At 37.1% G+C, this 21158-nt stretch overlaps 1 protein-coding gene and 1 long non-coding RNA gene across 2 annotated transcripts; both read right to left on the reverse strand.

Annotated features, from left to right (window-relative positions):
- Positions 1–247: 247 nt before the first annotated feature.
- Positions 248–2055, reverse strand: LOC145640166 (uncharacterized). The gene is made up of 2 exons (XM_081691471.1): positions 1575–2055; positions 248–1212 (listed from the first exon to the last, which is right to left on the reverse strand). Exons 1-2 carry the CDS (start codon positions 2053–2055, stop codon positions 248–250), a joined length of 1446 nt encoding a protein of 481 aa, XP_081547597.1.
- Positions 2056–15002: 12947 nt separating this feature from the next.
- On the reverse strand, positions 15003–15781 carry LOC145641050 (uncharacterized). The gene is made up of 2 exons (XR_014115122.1): positions 15706–15781; positions 15003–15269 (listed from the first exon to the last, which is right to left on the reverse strand). It is a non-coding gene; the product is annotated as an uncharacterized LOC145641050 (long non-coding RNA).
- Positions 15782–21158: the final 5377 nt, after the last annotated feature.

The following is a 21158-nucleotide window of genomic DNA, read 5'->3' on the forward strand; positions in this document are numbered from 1 at the left end:
TCTATGGATTTTTTAGCCCCCTCGATTTTATTGCATGTTGTAGTTGATTTTATATTTATGTTATTATAATTTCTTTTTTTTATATGGATTTGTTCATTTGGAACCTGCATGTAATAGTAATATGTTTTGTGATTGAATTTGTTATTTTTCTTGGTTTTTTTGTTGTTGTACAGGAAGTTGAGGAGCTTGGAGCTGTCAAGTTATTTTTTATTTTTTTTGACAAAAGAAACACAAAAAGCACAAAAAATTAAAAGGAAAAACAAAGCAAAGTCCTACGACGAGCTGCTCCTGCTAGAGAGTGAGCCTGAACTATAGACGACCTAGAAACCTTCAAAATATGGCAAGTATCGAAGGACTTCAAAATATCACAGATTTCCTGAACCGTCCAAATAACCAAGATATCCTTTGTACCTTGACATAAAAAGAGGTGAGGAATCACCAAACAGTCAGTAAGGAGCAAAAGCTTAGAAAACCCACGCAAACGAGCTTGCTGAAGACCAAACAGACAGGCAAGTAATTCAGAAAGAAGCGCCAAACTGGCTATGCAAGCTTTGGCTCCACCACCAAAAGAAAGCATCGAAGAAGAGGCACCAAAACACCATCCCGTACTAGCTTTATGAGTCTCCTTATCCCAAGCACCATCAAACATCATACAAATGTCACAATTGGACTCCAAAACACCACGAAGAGCAAAGGAAGTAGGAGAACCTAGAAAACCCGAAGGCTTATCCATGGGACAAACAGACAAATTACAAGCATTCTGGCTCCGAAGACACCAAACCGAAGCCAACTCCAAAATAGAGGAAGGGGAATAAATAGCCGATCGAAATCTAACATTATTTCTGGTCAACCAAATCACCAAACAAAACCCAAAAAAGTAATCCAAATGAAGCCAGTTCCTAGAAGAACTAAGGCCTGAGATAATATTTAAAAACAAGTCTAGAAAAGGCGAAGACGCATCAGGAATAACCAATGGACCCCAATCAATAGATCCCCATAAAGAACCGGTAAAGGAGCAATCTCGAAATAAATGATGCACCGATTCAACAGAGGAATGACAGAAAATACATGCCAAATCAACCGGAATACCTTTCTTAGAAAGCACATCCATAGTAGGAAGTGCATTATGAATAGTCTTCCAAGCGAACATCTTCCACTTGGGAAGGATACGTAAACCCCATAGACGTTTCCACCAGTTAGGAGGAAGTACAACTGCTGGAGACAGGATGTCTTGGTAGACAATAAACCATCACGGGTGTATTTCCAATAAATAAAATCATTAAATTCCCTCATAGGTCGTTCTAACCCAAGGATAGCCAAGGCTACAGACTGAGGGAAAAGAGATCTAACCAAAGTAGGATTCCAGGCAGTGGAGTTGGGAAGAAACAACTCCGAAACATAAGTAGGGTAGGCATCAGCAGCGATCAAATCCCTAAACTCCACTTTCACGTTAGGAAGCCAGTAATCATTTAAAATACTAATACTCCTCCCAGAACCAACTTTCCAGATACCCCCTGAAGAAAGAGCGGAACTACCCTATAAAAGGCCATGACTACCCCGGGAAGGTCTATTACAAGAAATAGAAGACTTGTGCTGAAGAAGAGAAGGATACTTAGCTATAAGAACACGAGAAGTTAACAGTTGAGGGTTCCGCCTCAAACGCCAAGCATGTTTAGCATGTAGAGCCACATTAAAAGATTGACTATGGCAAATTCCTAAACCTCCCAACCCTTTTGGGAGATAAATAGCAGCAGCAGAAGCCAAGGCCACTCCCTTAGCATCTTTCCCAGATTTCCACCAAAATCGTGAAAGAAGGGAATTCACCCTATCACAAATTGTAGATGGCACTTTGAACACCGAAAGAATATGGTTGAAAGATGCAATCAAAACTGAGTTTATGACAACCAATTTTGCAGCAGCCGAAAGATGTAAAGAAGAAAAAGTTGAGAGACGCCGAACCAACCTATCTATCATAAAATGAAAATCCTTGCATTTACGCCGACCCAAGTCAACAGGAAGGCCCAAATACACTCCTATGGACGGACGAGAAATCATTTTAAGACTCCTCGATAAGTAGTCTCAATAATCCTCAGGAGTATTAAAACTAAATCTAACAAAGGATTTCTGAAGATTAATCATCTGACCCGACACAGAACAGAATTCATTAACTACTGTAAGTACCTGATCAAAAGCATCCGCCGAGACTCGAAAGAACAACAGCGCATCATCTGCAAAAAAAAAAAAGATGAGAAATAGAAGGAGCCCGCCGAGAAATGTGAAGACCTTAGAACAAGCCTCTTTTTTCATCACGGCGAATCATCAAAGAAAAAACTTCCATACATAACCCAAAGAGGTAAGGCGACAACGGATCTCCTTGGTGAAGGCCACACTTGAGAAAAAAACGGTTGTGACGGAGAACCATTAACTAGGATTTGATACGAAACCGTGGTTACACATTGTTGTAGAATATGAACCCAATATGGCGAAAACCAAATCTGCGGAGCACCTCCCAGAGAAAATCCCAGTTAACCCTGTCGTAAGCCTTATTCATATCAAGCTTCAAGGCAGCTGAACAAAATTTCAAAGAGGATGTAGACATGTATGATAATAGTTCATGAGCCAATAAACCACTATCAGCCATTAAACGCCCCGGAACAAAAGCATTCTGAGTGTTAGAGATTATGTGTGGTAAAACACGACGGAGCCGATTTTTAAGGCATTTTGCAATGCATTTATACAATACCTTACATAAATTGGTAGGCCAGAACTAAGAAGGAGTTTCAGGATGGTCAACCTTAGGAAGAAACACCAAAAAAGTATGATTCCATTCCTTTAGAAGATAGCCATGGACAAAGAAGAACTGAATAGCTTCAATAAGTTGAGGGCCAACCGCTCCTCAATAAAGCTTAAAAAAAGCCGACGTCAAACCATCTGGACCAGGAGATTTATCACTTCCAATATGGAACATAGCATCCTTAATTTCATATGTAGAAAAAGGAGCCATGAGATACTGATAATCTAAACCCGAAAAGGAAGGGAGGTCCAAATCCTCCCACTAACACGGAGTAGGAGAAGTCGAAGAACCATAAAAATTATATAACAAGGCAAAGTGTTTTTCCAAGAACGAAGAAATCCCTTCTTGATCCGAAATCCAAACATTATTTTCATCCTTTAAACTCATAATCTTATTTCGTCGACGACGAGCTTTCACCGAGCGGAAAAGAAGACTGGAATGAGATTCTGCCAAAGCATCCCAACGAATCTTACAACGCTATTTCTAGAACATAAACTCAGTCTGAGCCCGAGAAAGCTTTTCATCTCGAAGAACAAGAAGATTAGATCGGACTTGTGCATCTTGGAGATTATGAGACCTCGCAGCTACAGAACCCTGTAGATCCTGCCAGTTAATACCCCAATGTCTCTTACTGGAAACACACCATGAAAGCATATGTTGCCTTACTTCATCCAACTTTCTTGATATAGAAAACATAAAGGAACCAGAATGGAAATTCTGCCAATCAGACTCAATAATCCTTTATACCTCAGCAAGACTGTTGATGTTTACAGGTTTTGATGATGAGGAACTTAAACTACAGCAAACTCATTTAATAAAGGTTTTTCAAGTGTTTGTTTAGTTTAGGTGAATTGATCTTGGAGATGAAAGAAGGAACTGAAACTAAGAAGACTTGAAGAAGTTCTTTATTCAAGAAGGTTATTCGAAACAGAAGAAGTGTTCCCTCACAGGAACTGAGTTCCCTAACAGGAACGTTCCCTTACAGGACCTTGAAGACGGCTGGCTAAGATCTTTGGAGGAACTTAGTAAGCGTGGAACTCAAGTAAACCTACCAGTACAGGAGTGCGGCGCAGCAATGATTTAGTTAAAGATTTTATCTTCTAGATTCATTGTTAAATATGTTAAGCAGGATATGCATGAAGTCTATTAGAAGCGTGACAAGTTAGCTTGGCAAATAAATTAAAATCGGAAAAGATAAAAGATAGAATTCGAAAAAGATTTTCTTTAAATGTTTATTTCTTAAAATTAGTTTGTTAAAAAGATATTATGCTTTTTAACTAAATCTTTCTATCTTATTTTTCGGAAAAGTGTTTCTTCTAAATGATTTACATAAAAACCGTGTATAAAGATAAGTTAAGTTTAACTTATTTATCTTTAAGAAACCCTACTTGCTATACAGGTAATGCTTGTATAGATAGTAGAGAAAAAAAGGAGTTTAGGTTTTTTGTGTAAGTTTTATGCGTGAAGAATTTACAGAGCTTTAATTGTGTAAGTTTTCCAAGCTTATCATCTTGTCATATTAGTTTCGGGTTTCATGCATAGCTTGCCGATCATATACTAGGTGTCTTTACTTGTAATTGGTTCGGGTTATTTGGGTGAGAGTGTTTTTGTTATCATTGCATACAGAGAGAGAGAGCTTCTGTTGAGAAGTTGAGAAGATCTGTGCTGAAGGAGTACAAGAGAAAGTCTGAGTAAGGGACTTAGACTGGGTAGAATAGAATCCTATTCTGTAGCAAGTTCGTTTAGGAACTTGTGAGTAGAGGTTTGATTATAATAGGTTGTAACTTGGTGTTTGCCCTATTATAGTGAAATTGTTTGTGTTCGAAATCCCTAAGGTAGGGTCGAGGTTTTACTTCTAGTTGGGCACTAGAAGGTTTCCTTGTAAAATCTTGTGTGTTTTGCAAGTTCCTATTTTATTCTGTTTTATATTTGAAAAAGTACTCACTAGGAACTCACCTACAATTCACCCCCCTCCCTCTTGTAGTGTTCGTCTCAACTAACAATTGGTATCAGAGCAAGGTTCTCACTTGCAAGCAGATAACTTTGCTGAGTAAGTTCCTGGAGAGATGAATTACAAGGAGAAACTTGAAGAAGGGTACTCAACCAAACGTCCACCTATGTTCAATGGTAAGTTCTATGCCTACTGGAAGAACAAGATGGAGATCTTCATCAAGGCGAAAAATTACCAGGTTTGGCGTGTTATTGAAACTGGTGATTTTGAAATAACTGCAACCAATGACAAACATGAGGAAGTTTCTAAATCTATTTCTGATTATGACAAAGAAGATTATCAGAAACTTGAACTGAATGCTTTAGCAATAAAGTATTTATACTGTGGACTTGGACCCCATGAACATAACCGTATCATGGGATGCAAGTCTGCTAAACAGATTTGGGATTTGCTACAGGTAACTCATGAAGGTACTAACGAGGTAAAACGTTCTAAAATAGATTTATTGATGTCTAGATATGAAAGGTTTGAAATGCAATCTAAAGAAACCATAGAAGAGATGTTTACCAGATTCAATGATATTATTAATGAACTGAACTCCCTTGGCAGGCATATTCCTATTGATGAACAGGCAAGAATGATCCTAAGAAGTCTACCACAAGATGAACGTTGGAGGTCCAAGGTTACTGCTATGCAGGAAGCTAAGGATTTCACCAAGTTTAATATGGAACAACTAGCTGGATCATTGATGACACATGAACTTCATCTGAGTTCCAATACTGAAAGTTCCAGAAGTAAAAGCCTTGCACTTAAGGCTCAAGATTCAGAAGAATCGGAAGTTGATGAGGAAGAGATGGTTATGCTAGTGAGGAAATTTAAAAAGATGATGAATAATAAGAAGTTTGACATGAACAAGAAGTTCACAAGTTCCAGAAACACAACGTGCTTTAGGTGTGGGTCAAAAGATCACATCATTAAGGATTGCCCTGTACAGGATGGAGAGAAAGAAAAGACAAAAGGCAAAGAAAAATCCAAAGAGTCAAAAGTCTATAAGCCTTACTTCACCAAGGACAATGTGAAGAAAGCCATGCTAGCTGCTTGGGGAGATACAGATTCAGAAGAAGAGGAGGACTAACCAATAGAAGAAACTGCTCATTTATGTTTAATGGCAAAAACAAATGAAGCTGCCAAATTAAAGGAGCTTGAGTCTAAGGTATGGTTCTCTTACAACCAATTAAAACATCTGTCTAAAGAAAATATAATAAATACTGTTTTGGAAATTCAAGAAGATTTAAAGGAATTACATAGATCCAAACAGCAAAGTAAAGCTTTAGTTACTTACAAAGAGAACAGTAAATGGGTTGATAACATGAATTTTGACATTCAATATAGGTTCTTTAGTCTGTTTGATGATAATAAAAATTTAAAAGAGACTTTAGAGTATCTGAAACAAGATAACATACTCCTGAATGTGGAATTGTCTTTGTTAAAACTTAGTGTCGATACTCCTAACTCTGCAGGTTCCTCCACCTACAGATTATCCAAATTTTGAAGAATTAAAACATGATTTGGAAGATTTAAAAATGGATAAGGCACGTCATGAGGGGGAACTTGAGAGAGCTAGGAAAGGTAAGCAACCAATAGAGTATAGAGTTCTTGATTGGATCACTAAGGCTCAAACCAAGAATACTGAAGGTTTAGGTTTTAAAAACAAGTTCCAGAAAGAAAAGAAGTATGTAAACTTGCCTAGTAGCATGGTTTGTTATTTCTATGGCAGTACAGGACATAAGCAGGTCAAGTGTCCTAAGAAAAAACAAAGCACACAGAAGAATGTCAAACATGTAGAACAAATCTGGATCAAGAAAAATGAATCAACTCATGTTACACAGGAACCCAAGGAAACCTGGGTTCCTGACTCTAATGTTTAATTCTTCTTGCAGGTTCCAGTGAGGGGGAACAACACTTGGTACCTCGACAGTGGTTGTTCTAAGCACATGACTGGAGATAAATCTAGATTTCTCTCACTGGATGCCTACTATAGTGGAACAGTGACCTTTGGTGATAATATGAAAGGTGATATAATTGCTATTGGAAAGATAGGAAGATCACGTTCCCATGCCATTGATAATGTATTTTTAGTCGAGGGCCTCAAACACAATTTGTTAAGTATTTCACAATTTTGTGACAAAGGTAATTCTGTTAGCTTTACTTCTAATAAGTGTAGAATCATCCATAATGACACTGGGAACATTATTTTGGAAGGAACTTGTAAAGGGAACACATATATTGTGGATCTAAATGAGGTTCCTAACAGCAGTTTAACATGTCTTAGTGTTATTGTGGATGATCCTCTTTTATGGCACAAAAGGTTTGGCCATGCAAGCTTTTCTTTACTTGATAAAATAAGATCTAAAAACTTAGTGGAAGGACTTCCTTGCATTAAGTTCCTGTATGACAGAGTGTGTGAAGCTTGTGCTAGAGGAAAACAGACTCGAATTTCCTTCAAGTCCAAAAAGATGGTAAGTACCAAAAGACCTTTGGAACTCATTCATATGGATCTCTATGGTTCAATGAGAATTCAAAGTAGACTTGGTAAGAAATATGTAATGGTTATTGTTGATGATTTTTCAAGGTTCACTTGGGTTTTCTTTCTTGTAAGTAAGGATGAAACGTTTGATGAGTTTGTTGCTTTTGTAAAGAAAGAACAGAGAAGAACAGGCAATCAATTGATACATCTTAGATCAGATCATGGAACAGAATTTGAGAATTCAAATTTTGATGAATTCTGTACTGAGTATGGTATGGATCACAACTTCTCTGCCCCAAGAACTCCACAACAAAATGGAGTGGTGGAACGCAAGAATAGAAGCCTTGAAGACATGGCCAGGACAATGCTGATATCAAGCAGGCTGCCTAGGAACTTCTTGGCTGAAGCAGTTAACACAGCATGTTATATACTTAACAGAGTATCTGTTAGGGCCATCACCAATAAAACTCCCTATGAACTTATGAAAGAGAGAAAGCCTAATATTTCCTACTTTAGATCTTTTGGATGTAAATGCTTTGTTCACAATAATGGTAAAAGGAACTTGGGTAAATTTGATGAACGTAGTGATGAGGCAGTATTCCTAGGATATGCCTCTAATAGTAAAGCTTACAGAGTCTATAATAAAACTACTATGTGTGTTGAGGAGTCTGTACATATTATATTTGATGAAACTGAACATTTGGTTGATGTACAGGATTGTGATGATGATTTTGAAATTGGACTTGTGCGTAAGCAGAATCTAGATGAGGAACCAGCATCACAGCAGAAGCAGCAAGTTGAAATTGCTGAAGTAACGAATCCTGAAGCAAACGCTGAACCTGAGATGGAGAATGCACCAGGAGCTCCACTTCAAGAACAGACTGATGTTCATAATGAAGACCAGAATGTGGAAACACCTGAAGAAGTTCAAACTGAGTTCCACGAACAAGTTCCTACAGAAGAACCAGTCGACAATGATGAAGAAAAATTGTATCCAATCAAGGATTTCACTCCCAGGCCTTGGAAATATAAGGAATCACATCCAGTTGATGTAATCATGAGTGATATCACAAAAGGAACTCAAACCAGATCTCAACTTAGGAACTTCTGTGCATTCAGTGCATTCCTTTTCTCCATGGAACCTAAGAATTATGTTGAAGCTTTAACTGACGCTGACTGGATTAATGCTATGCAGGCTGAATTAAATGAATTTGAAAGAAGTAAAGTTTGGCATCTGGAACCTAGACCAAAAGATAATAAGTCCATTGAACTAAAATGGGTATTCAAAAACAAACTAGATGAACATGGTATTATTGTCAGGAACAAAGCAAGACTAGTTGTACAAGGTTTCAACCAGCAAGAAAGAATAGACTATGAAGAGACATTTGCTCCAGTAGCCATGTTAGAGGCTATTCGTTTACTTATTGCCTTTGCTGCTTATATAGGATTTAGGCTGTACCAGATGGATGTTAAATGTGCTTTCTTAAATGGATATTTAAATGAGGAAGTCTATGTGGAGCAGCCTCCTGGGTTTGAAAATCCAGAGTTCCCAAACCATGTATATAAGCTTGAAAAAGCTCTTTATGGGCTAAAGCAAGCTCCTAGAGCATGGTATGAAAGATTATCTAAGTTCCTTTTGGCTAATGGTTTTAAACGTGGAAAATTTGATAAAACTTTGTTTTTAAAGTCAAATGGAACTGATATCTTAGTTGTACAAATTTATGTTGATGATATTTTATTTGGTGCAACTAACGAATCGTTATGCAAGTATTTTGCTGACCTTATGAGTGGAGAATTTGAAATGAGCATGACTGGAGAATTAAATTTCTTCCTTGGCTTGCAAATCAAGCAAACTGAAGAGGGAATCATGATTCATCAGCAAAAATATATTAAGGAACTGATCAAGAAATACAAGTTGGAAAATGCCAAAACCAATAATACTCCTATGGGAATTGCTACTAGATTAGATGAAGATCCATCTGGAACTTGCATAGATCAATCTATGTATCGAGGTATAATAGGCTCACTACTATACTTAACAACTAGTAGACCTAACATATCTTTTAGTGTAGGTCTTTGTGCCAAGTTCCAAGAAAATCCAAAGGAGTCTCACCTGACAGCAGTAAAAAGAATTCTAAGATACTTGAAAGGAACTGATGATTTGAGTCTCTTCTATCCCAGAAGTGATTCTTTTGATTTGAATAGTTTTACTGATGCTGACTATGCAGGTGATCTGGTTAATAGAAAAAGCACTTCAGGTATGGTACAATTCTTAGGTCCCTGTTTAGTTTCTTGGGGTTCCAAGAAGCAAAACACAGTTGCTTTATCTACTGCAGAAGCTGAACATGTGGCAGCTGTAGCATGTTGCTCACAAGTTCTATGGATAAGACAACAGGTCAGAGATTTTGGAATTATTTTTGAATGTGTACCTATTTAATGTGATAATACTAGTGCTATATGTATTTCTGAGGATCCAGTTCAACACTCAAAGGTAAAACACATCCACATTAGGCATCACTTTCTAAAAGATAATGTGGAGCAAGGGAATATAAAGTTAGAATTTTGTCAAACTGAAAATCAAATTGCAAATATTCTAACCAAGCCCTTGAACAGAGAAAGATTTGAGAAATTGAGACTGGAACTTGGGATGATCAAGCTGAAGTACTAGCCTCTGAAGTTCCAAGATATGGCAAAGTCAAAAACAATGTAAATAAAGCAAAAAGAGCTTCTGCCACAACCTTGGTGTGATAAACATAGCTAAAGTGTCAACGTTGTTAATCACTGAAGGTAAGTTCATTAAACGCTCAATTAATTTTGCTAATAGTAATGTACATTGTATATGTGTAGAAAATGTGTTCCAATTGCGTATTTATAAACTTTGTTTTCAAATGAACTTAGAAAGAAAAGGATTTTTTGGTAAATTCATCCTGCGCATTTTATTTTTAGAAAATTAATTGAATCTGTTCAATTAATGACTGCTCAGTAAACCCCTTAAAATTCCTTACACCGCTTCATTAAAAATAAATGGAACTCACAACCACCTTACATCATCACACTGTCAAATCAAATTTACTCCACTGTGAAAAATTTCTACACTCTTCTAAAACCTCTTAAAGAAGAAAACCATGGCCATAATCTCATCCCTCTGTTCATCTGAAAATTCACACAACAACCATCCCTCTGAACAAGAAGAAGTTTCATCACTTCCGATTGTTTCATGCACTGAAACTCAAATCATAAACCTGCCTTCATCCACCATGCAAAACCCTAACCCTGAACAGCTGGAGAACATCACCAAGACGGTACTTGACAAATTGAAAGAATGGAAGGAAAAGAAAGGTCAGGAAAAGACTCTGGAGGATCACATTGAGGAAGTTGAGGAGTTTTCTCGCAACTTGGAGGAGGAGGGTTCTGAAAAGGAGAAATCAGAGGACGAAGAAGAAATTGATCAAGATGAGCTTGAATCACAAGCAGGAAGGTATGTTGCTGGTCATCGTATTGATTTAGATTGGTGTAGAAGTGATAGGTTTCTAGAATTTGTTGATTTGATTAAGTTCCAAGGATGGGAGTATCTGTTGGTTAAAGTTTCTGATAATTTCATGTATTCGATTGCTATGACTGAGTTCTGTCAAAATTTTCAAGCAAAATTGGGTATAATTACCAGTGAGGTGGGTGGCATAAATATTGAATTAGATGTGGCAATACTTAGTAAAATTCTTAAAACCCCTTTAGAAGGGTATGAGACTTACAGTAAGGGTAAGACAAGTGTTAAGGTTGGGAATTATTTAAGTGGTGACATAGTTGAAGCCCTTGGAGGAAAAAGGGGGAAGAACACTATGAGTCATAATGATCTGAGTCCTTTAAATAAGCTATTGTTTAACCTTGTTAAGAAAACCATCTTGCCAAGGACTACAAAAAAGGGTGAAGCATGTGCTGATGGACATAGCTCTGATTTTCTGTCTGTCAAGGAAAATTAAAGTTAATTTTCCCTCTCTTATGTATCAGCACTTGGCACATTGTGTTCTAAGTGGAACAAAAGTAGGATATGGTGCTATTTTGTCCACTTTGTTTGAAAGTCTTGGAGTGCAGTTGAAAGGAAAGTATGGGGGCTTAGATGAGAAGCCAGAGAATGTGATTAACGCTGATACTCTGGCTGGCCTGAGCTTAGAGGTGGTTCAAGGAAAGATTCAGAAGTTAGAGAAGGCAGAAAGGTCTACAGGGAAGAGAAAACAGAAAGAAATGAGTGACAAACCTGTAAGAAAAAGCAGGAGGCTATCTGAAAATGCTTTGCTTCAGACCAGTATGGAGAAACCTTTGGATCTGGAAACTAATGAGAAAGTACTTGAGGGGCAAGTGGCTGAACTAACGGATAGAATGGAGAGGATTGAAATTCAAGCCAAGGAATCAGCTGGAAAGGTTCAGCTTCAGAAGCTGGAGATAATGGTGCAGGAGCAGGGCAAGGCACTAAAAGATCAGAATAAACTTGTGCAGGCACAGGACAAGGCTCTGAAGGAACAGAAGGAGGAGTTCCAACAGAAGCTACAGAGTCTTGAGCAAAGGCTGGCAGCTCTTATTGCACAACAAAAAGAAGACAGCAAACAGATTATGGACCTCTTGCAGACTTAGCCATTTCTCTCTTAATCTTCCTGAAACTAGCCTACCTTAACGTCCTTTAGCACTCATGAACAATTTCAGTTTATGTTTTTTTTTTAAAAAAAAAATATGCTTGAACTTTTTCTTTGGTTTGTAATAATTTTTATCTAGCAGGATGATAAATCTTTTGATTTCAATGAATGCTTTTGGAACTGTCTATACATGTGTGCTTTAGTATGTTATGAATGCTTAAACAGGAGAGTAGAACTTTCCTAAGGGAAATTAGCAGCGCTGCCTTTAGTTTCCCACACTCGACGAATTGCTTGTGGGGTTGTGGGTAGTTGCTTAATAAGCTTGAAAAAGCAAGACTTTTTTATAATGCCAAAAGGGGGAAAAGAAGAAGCAAACATGGAGGCTGAAGTTGTTCTGGGTTCCAGTTAATAAAGTATCAGAACGTTCTTCTGATATGATGCTGTAGATTAGTTTACTTTCTGTCTTAGTTATTTCTGTCTATTTTTTATTTTAATTTCTGTTTTTAATTCAGTTGTGTGTTTACTTTTTGTTTATAAATCAAAAATACAAAAATATGTCCTTCTATTTTGTTTTAACTTTCTCTAGAGTTTGCTTAAGTTTGTCATCATCAAAAAGGGGGAAATTGTTGATGTTTAAAGGTTTTGATGATGAGGAACTTAAACTACAGCAAACTCATTTAATAAAGGTTTTCCAAGTGTTTGTTTAGTTTAGGTGAAATTGATCTTGGAGATGAAAGAAGTAATTGAAACTAAGAAGACTTGAAGAAGTTCTTTATTCAAGAAGGTTATTCGAAACAGAAGAAGTGTTCCCTCACAGAAACTGAGTTCCCTAACAGGAACGTTCCCTTACAGGAACTTGAAGATGGCTGGCTAAGATCTTTGGAGGAACTTAGTAAGCGTGGAGCTCAAGTAAACCTACCAGTACAAGAGTGCGGCGTAGAAATGATTTAGTTAAAGATTTTATCTTCTAGATTCATTGTTAAATATGTTAAGCTGGATATCCATGAAGTCTATTAGAAGCGTGACAAGTTAGCTTGGCAAATAAATTAAAATCGGAAAAGATAAAAGATAGAATTCGAAAAAGATTTTCTTTAAATGTTTATTTCTTAAAATCAGTTTGTTAAAAAGATATTATGCTTTTTAACTAAATCTTTCTATCTTATTTTTCGGAAAAGATTTTCTTCTAAATGATTTACATAAAAATCGTGTATAAAGATAAGTTAAGTTTAACTTATTTATCTTTAAGAAAACCTACTTGCTATACAGGTAATGCTTGTATAAATAGTAAAGAAAAAAAGGAGTTTAGGTTTTTTGTGTAAGTTTTATGCGTGAAGAATTTACAGAGCTTTAATTGTGTAAGTTTTCCAAGCTTATCATCTTGTCATATTAGTTTCGGGTTTCATGCATAGCTTGTCGATCATATACTAGGTGTCTTTACTTGTAATTGGTTTGGGTTATTTGGGTGAGAGTGTTTTTGTTATCATTGCATACAGAGAGAGAGCTTCTGTTGAGAAGTTGAGAAGATCTGTGCTTAGGGAGTACGAGAGAAAGTCTAAGTATGGGACTTAGACTGGGTAGAATAGAATCCTATTCTGTAGCAAGTTCGTTCAGGAACTTGTGAGTAGAGGTTTGATTATAATAGGTTGTAACTTGGTGTTTGCCCTATTATAGTGAAATTGTTTGTGTTCGAAATCCCTAAGGTAGGGTCGAGGTTTTACTTCTAGTTGGACACTAGAAGGTTTCCTCGTAAAATCCTGTGTGCTTTGCAAGTTCCTATTTTATTCTGTTTTATATTTGAAAAAGTAGTCACTAGGAACTCACCTACAATTCACCCCCCCTCTTGTAGTGTTCGTCTCAACTAACAAAGACTCAAACACCAGTTTTCTATCTTATAAGGTCTTCTCCAAGTAGGAACACAACGCAACTGTTTTAAGATTATAGCAGCATGATTCGAAAAAAGAATAGGCTGATGGATAATAGAAGCATCCGAATACAATTCTAACCATGATGATGTGGCTTATCCTTTGTCCAACCTTTCAAAAGTTGGATTTAAAAGTTGTCCATTCATCCAGGTAAAACGAGGACCCGAGAAAGGAATGTCCATTAAACCAGTCTACAATTTCCATTCCATAAAAAGGTGACGGCTAGGAATGTCATAGGAACCTCCAATTTTATCATCTAAATATTTAACTTGATTAAAATCGCCTAAAAGGACGGTATTTGGAAATGAATATAAAATATTAGTGATTTTTTCCCAGACCATATGTCTATCAACGGTGTGAGGCGAACCGTACACAAGCAGGAAAAATTTTATTTCTTACCAGGCATTTTAACTTTACAGAAGAAAAAATTTAGGGAAATAGAAAGAGGAGTAACTACTAGTGGAGCAAATCAAAAAACCACTAATCCACCACTAAGACCTATAGCATCACAACCACAAAAACCATCAAACCTAACCGACGCTAACTTTTGAACTGCTACATTAACAGACACTAAAGTTTCCATAAGGAACATCATATCTACACCAAAAGAGCGGACTATAGAGAGCACATACGGAACTTTCGGGGAGTCCGTCGTACCAAGACCCCGGAAATTCCAAGTTGCAACATTCATGTCTTCCTAGGTAGCTCAGAACGGGGAGCTACCTTACCCTCAGAATCAAACTAGTTGGGACCCGTTTCCGACGAACTGTTACTACATTTACTCTTCTTGAATGGTTTTAGAAATGAGAGACAAGCAGACCCAGCATCCGAATGGGTAGAACGCTGCGGTGCAGCATGGAACGCCTCTTGCAAGGGCAAGCGTCCTTGACCCAATTCAAGACTATATCTCCCTTTTTCGATAGATTCAATGTGAGGGGTTTTTTACCCTTACCAGAGTCTCGCACAAGCTTAACTGAAGATGCAGTAGATGGAGAACCTGAAGACGAATTAATAGGGGTGGCAAACATGTCGGGTCGGGTCGGGTTCAGGTCGACCTGTTTATATAAACGGGTCAGAACCCCAAACCTGAACCCGACCTTTTTACATAAACAGGTCAGATTTTCGAACCCGAACCCGACCTGTTTATAAACGGGTTGACCTGAACCCGACCTATTTAACCTGATTTTTTAAAGTTTTATTTACACAATTTATTAAGTTTTTTATATGTATGAAAATACAAACGAAATTGATGTTAAACTAATCCAAATTAACACTCACAATATTTGAATACATCGTGTAAACATTATATAATTACAATTCATATATGAAGTACATTTTTGCAACATAATTTACATCTAATTAAGCTTCTCCATTTTGCCAAAAAAACTGCAGTCTTTATCATTAATTCCTTCTTTCTTCTTCCATGGTTGATTTTCGGATTCTTATTTTTCTGCAAGTGAAAACAAATTCGAATACTTAAGAAATTAACAAAGCGGAAACAAACCTCATTAAAAATTAAATTGCAGAAAATGAACTTGCAAAAATACAAAATTTAAACTTGAAGAAAAGTTAAATCAAACGCATGAATAAATGTGAAGAATTAAAATATCAACATCATTAAATTAAAATTTAAAAGGCCAAAAAAAGAGGAAAAAAAAAACTTAAAACACAGCAAATAGAATAATTTAACAAAATTAGGCTAATAATTCGATCTAATAATTAACGATTGTTAGTTGATTAAAATGCAGAGATAAAACATAAACTCATAAACAAGCTAAAACAAAATGCATGCATTGAATTGAAAATATAATAGAGCATTATAAAACATAATCAAATTAAAACACAACGAAATTAAGTAAAGATAATGAAATTTGCGAGTAAGTCACCTTAAGATTAACGAGTTTAAATCAGAATTTTAATGGAAAAGAATTGAAAACAAGAAAGAGAAGAGAGAGAAGAGAGGAGAGAGAAAGAGAATGAAAGAGAAAAATCAGAGAAGGAGAATGAGAGGCAGAAACGGCGTGAGAAGAGTTTTAGCCTTTTAGGGTTTTAGCTTTTAGGCTTAGATAGTTTGGGCTTGGCCCATATTTAAAATAAATCAGAACTAAGTTCGGGTTGGGTTTAGGTTGACCCGACTTGAAACCAACCCAATTAATTAAACGGGTTTAGGCGGGTTGGTTTCGGGTTGGAATTTCCAACTTGGACCCGACCTGTTTAACTTCAGGTCGGGTTCGGGTTGACCCAATTGCATAAACGGGTTGAAAATCTCACTCAAAACCCATTTATTTCGGGTTGGGTTCGAGTCGGGTTGTCGGGTCGGGTCAGCTTTTTGCCAGCCCTATGAATTAACAGATAAAGGAGGAGAACAATCCATTGGCACAGGATCATTAGAGGTTACAGGGGATGACCCAATCAGAGGTTGTTCCTCCCTTACTAGATCAGATCCTTGCGAATTCTGGGAATTTTGGGAAAAAGCAAAGCCTTCCGTTGACGAGTCTACCATATAACCCAAATCCTCAGGGCTATGAGTCGGGAAAGAATCTGCAAGAGACGGTGAAGGGGATGGAACCATCATCGGAGTATTTCCCACATTCTGACCCACCGAAATAGGACCCTCCCAGTTACTTGGACCTGCACCAAAAGGGTCCGGAAAAGCTGGTCCCGAAGAATTCCAAGGTGGCGGAGAGAAATGGGGAACAGCCACCCCTCCTTGAGAAAGCAGAGCACCTTGAGTGAAACTTGAATACGGATCTCCAAGGGGAAAGGAAGGAGTAGGCCGAGTAAGTGAGTCGAAACCCAAACCTGCAAACACATTAAAAGTATGGGCAATTAAATGAAAATCAGAAGGTGGACCTTGGATATCATGAGACAGAGACCCAAATGTATTGCCCAATGAAATAAAAGGCCCATCCATGGCAGTCGGGTTGATGTTATGAAATTGGACCCTGCCCAGGCTTAAAGTCAAAGTAGCAACTTGATTAAGAGAACCCACTGGAGGATCCAAACCCGAATTAAAGGATAAGGATTGATCTGGCACCGAAATCATATCAACAGGTGTCTCAATTGTAGCCGACCCCCTTAGATGAGGATGAAAAACTAGATGAGGCAAAAGGGGGTAATCACGTGCAAGTAGATTACAATGTATCGGACAGATGTGTTCTGCATGATTGACAGGTGGAGGGCTATTATGCCAGGTGCCATAATAATCGGCGGTGCGAGAGAAAGTCATCGGACGACTAGGCCGCGGCAGTATAGGGGGTGGTTGAGGCGGCACTGGAGTTTCAAACTCTGCCCGAATAGCCATATTAGCCCCTAAATTGCGTCGCCAAACTTCGTCAGCATCATTACAAAATACACCCAGAGCAGCCGATGGGAAGAGGCCTGGTAAAGAGCGAGGAAGTAACGGCAGGGGAGGTGGTGAGTCTAGATTCCCCGGCCTGTAAAGATCTCCATCCCAAGGATACGACTCTCCAGAATACTCCGAAGGATCATCCTCATCGTGATCGCCAATCCAAAGTTCGGAAGTCCAAATTTCCGGAGTATGAGAAATACCACGAATAGCATTTGAATATAACGGTATATCCGTTGGACCAAACAAAATACGTGTGCCGCTTTCGTGTAGATTACGAAAGCGACGTTCAAGGTGGAACGTCACTTCGTCTTGGTCTTTATTACATGTAGTCCGACCGTGTCCGACAAAACCACACTTTTTGCAAAATCTAAAAATTCCTTCGTATATAAAACGAACCCAAGTCGCACGGTTGTCATAGGTTGGAAAGTAACAACCTGGAATTAATGGTAAAGATAAGTCAACTAACAACTTAACTCGAGGACGAGGAATAGGAAAGTCATTTGGTAGCTCCTCCGCCATAGTTGTGTCCCCAACATGAGTAAGAATTGAAGTAGCAACCATAGGAGTCGAATAATGAATAGGAAGGCCTACCACAGTTACCCACATATCCACAAGATTCAAGTTCATATTTTCAGGAACCGAGTGCCCACGAAGACGTTGAATTACCATTAGACTTCCCTTAAGATGAACCAAACCACGAGCATCAAGATCCACAGCATCTTCTTCATTACCACAAAAGAAAATAAAATCTCCGTCATAAGGGAATACCACAACTGACTAGTTTCCCGAGCATCCCAAAGACGACCTATGACACAGAAATCCCAGTTCAAATGACTAGTTTCATATAGAGGAGGAGTATTTGGAAAAGCTCCAATTCGGTGAGGGTATACAAAAGTATTAGGGAAGATTCGATCACTCATCTTGAAACAAAGAAAGAACACTAAACAAAGAGAAACAGGGGAAAAAAATAGAAAAATAGGACTAGACTGACTCGTTCTTATGAAAATAGAGAGGATTTTCTCTCACTAAACTTTCTTTCTCTCATTAGAGATTTTTTTATATTAGTATATGCTTTTGCTGTCAAGTTAATTGAAGGCTTGAAGTTTCCATGTTTACTGTTATTAAATTTTAAGTCCTTTCTTATGTTTGTAACTTAATTTTAATGGCTGGACATTTTTTTTTTTTACAATGTTATTTTAATGGCCGAATAATTTTAAGCCTCGAGACATATTATATTATTATGGACTGAACTTTTTAAAAAGAAACTTATTATAGACTTGACTACTGGAGTTTTAAATTCACGACAACTATTAAGCTATTTCTTTTAAATTTCATGGTACAAAATTTAGGACATAAAGGCCAAAACAATAGGTCTAATTATCAAGCCCAATATTTAGGCCCAAAATAACAGGCCCAATAAAAATTTAGTTTGATTTGGATTCAATTTCCAAAACCGAAATATTTCGGTTTAGATTGGATTGGATTGAATCCAAATTTGGTTTAGATTCGGTTTCAAAAATACGAAACCGAATTAATTCGGTTTGGTGTAAAATCCAAACTGAATACCAAACTTTCACCCCTTTTTGAGAATGATGATGATGCGTGGTGATGGTGAAGATCAAAGAATCAGAGCAGCCACAAAAAGGGAGGGGGGATCTGATTCTTCTTCGTGGGTTTATTCCCCTTTTTAATTACTTTTTGCTTTTTATTTTCCTTTTTTTATTTTTAGTTTTGTTATTTAATTATTTTAATTAGCTTTATTTATCTTTTATTTTATTTAACTTGCAATATAAATACCCGTTTGTGGTTTAATACTTTTTCAAGATATAATTCACCCTAGTTTTAGATTAGTTTTTAGCCTATTTAATTTTCTCTCTCTTAGAGTTAGATGAGGAGTCTCTCTCTAGTTTAGGAGTAGTTTTAGACAGAGAAAGCTTGGATTTTTCAAAGAGTTTTGAGAGGTTGAAGAAGCAATTTGTGGATTTTCTTCTGATATATTCAATGAGTAATTTTAACTTTTACTCGTATTTATTGCTTTCCTTTAATTCTTGTTTTTGTTTATTTGCTTGTTAATTTGAGTTGTTAATTAGTTTAATAGTTTGATTTTAGCTTTAAATCTAGTTTTACATTGTTTTTCATGTTCTTCTTTATCATGTTAGCTTAGATTTTATTCTAAGGAATTGGATGAAGATTATGTTGATGAATTGAATGATTGATTGTGATTTGTACGTAATTGATTCTTGATTATTGTGTATGGATGATGTTTATATGGATTAGTTACTTTCTAGCTAATTGATTCTATGTTTTTAATTGTGCTTTCAATCAATTGTGCGAAAGTGAGTTGTTTGACAGTTTAAATTCTTCCATACCTATGCTAGGCTAGTTGCTCGAGAGTGAATTAGTTTAGTAGGATAATAAGCATGCTTAATTGTGCGAGAATGAGTTGAGTGTGTAGATTGTTCCTAATTGAGGTAATTTTCATCTAATTGCACTTTTGTTGAATACATTGATGTAATTGGATTCCACTTTCCCTATTTTTTGTTGTTTGCTCTAAGAAGTGTTTTTATTGTATCTCATTAGTAGAAAAAACTAAATGGGAAGCCCCAAATGGCAAGCGGTTTTTAAAATCCGCTTCGAAAAACCTACCAAAAAAAAGACCTTAGATATGTAATGGCAAACAGTTTTGTGTTGAACCACTTGCCATATTATAATGGCAAGTGGTTCAACACAAAACCGTTTTCCATTGTAAATATTGGCAAGCGATTCAACCTAAAACCGCTTGTCATTCCTAAAAAACCCTTAAACTAAATACGGGCCTCAATCCTCCTCTCCTTCATTCTTTCATGCCTTATTCTCTCTCTTCTTATTCTCCTTTCTCTCTCCTCTCATCTCCTCCTCTCTCCTCTCTCCTTTCATCTCCTCCTCTCCTTCACGTTTCTCCATTCTCATCTCCTCAATCTCTTTCTCACTCTCCTCGATCTCTTCCTCACTCTCTCCATTTCTCTATTTCTCACTCTCAATTTTCTTCGATCTCTTTCTCACTCTTTGTCTCCCTCCTCTCTCGATCTCAAGTAAAATCGTTTAAAATCAAGTAAAATTTCGAGCAAATTCAAACCAAAAACCCCAATTCTAGGAGGCGGTGGTGCATGCGTGTGGGTTTTCAAGTTTTGTAGGTCAAATTCGACCACGAAAACCCTAGATGGTCGAATTTGATCTTTTAAACCGTAATTCAAGAGAAAACGGGTTTATTTGAGCAGTTGTGGTGGCGTCGATTGTGGTGGGTCGGTTGCGATGATGGTGGTTGGTGGCGTCGATTGTGGTGGGTCGGTTGTGGTTGGTGGGTCGATTGTGGTGAGTGGTGCGTGCTTTGACCCTTGACAAGAGCAACAACAACAATAAATTTTATTGAATATCATTAATTGATTAGTTTATGTTTTTTTTAAGGGAACTAATTTAGTATTTTGATGGAAATATTTTTTTTTTTTATTTTGACATGGAAATGTAATTTTTTTTTTTTTTGGTACATGGAAATGTAATATTCAACAAATGCTTAATGAAAAATTGAAAATAGTTATATTTATACAAATTTAAGTTCTTGTGTATTAATTTAATTGTTAAAAAACAATTTTTTATTATTATTATAGGTGTAATGGGAAGCGGTTCAGCTAAACCGGTTGACATTACCTTCAAACAAGAAGCGGTTTTGAACCGCTTGCCATTTAAAGGGACAATGGCAAGCCCCCCCAAGCACAAGTGGTTCAAAAATCCCTTCCCATTAGGAGATTCCTCAACCAGTTGTCTGGCTGCGCTTGGGAGATTCCACAACCGGTCAGGTGACAAATGTCTTTACTTCTTCCAAGTAATTAGGAAGAAGGCTATATTTGAATGGGGAAATTATGTTGAGGCGGCATTTCAGAAATTGAAAGAACATTTACACTCCTTGCTGACAGGGTAAAGTCGTATCCCCTAATCAAAAGTAATTCCTAA

Source organism: Chenopodium album, chromosome 7, assembly GCF_948465745.1.
Source record: "Chenopodium album chromosome 7, dcCheAlbu1.1, whole genome shotgun sequence".
Classification (NCBI taxonomy): domain Eukaryota; kingdom Viridiplantae; phylum Streptophyta; class Magnoliopsida; order Caryophyllales; family Amaranthaceae; genus Chenopodium; species Chenopodium album.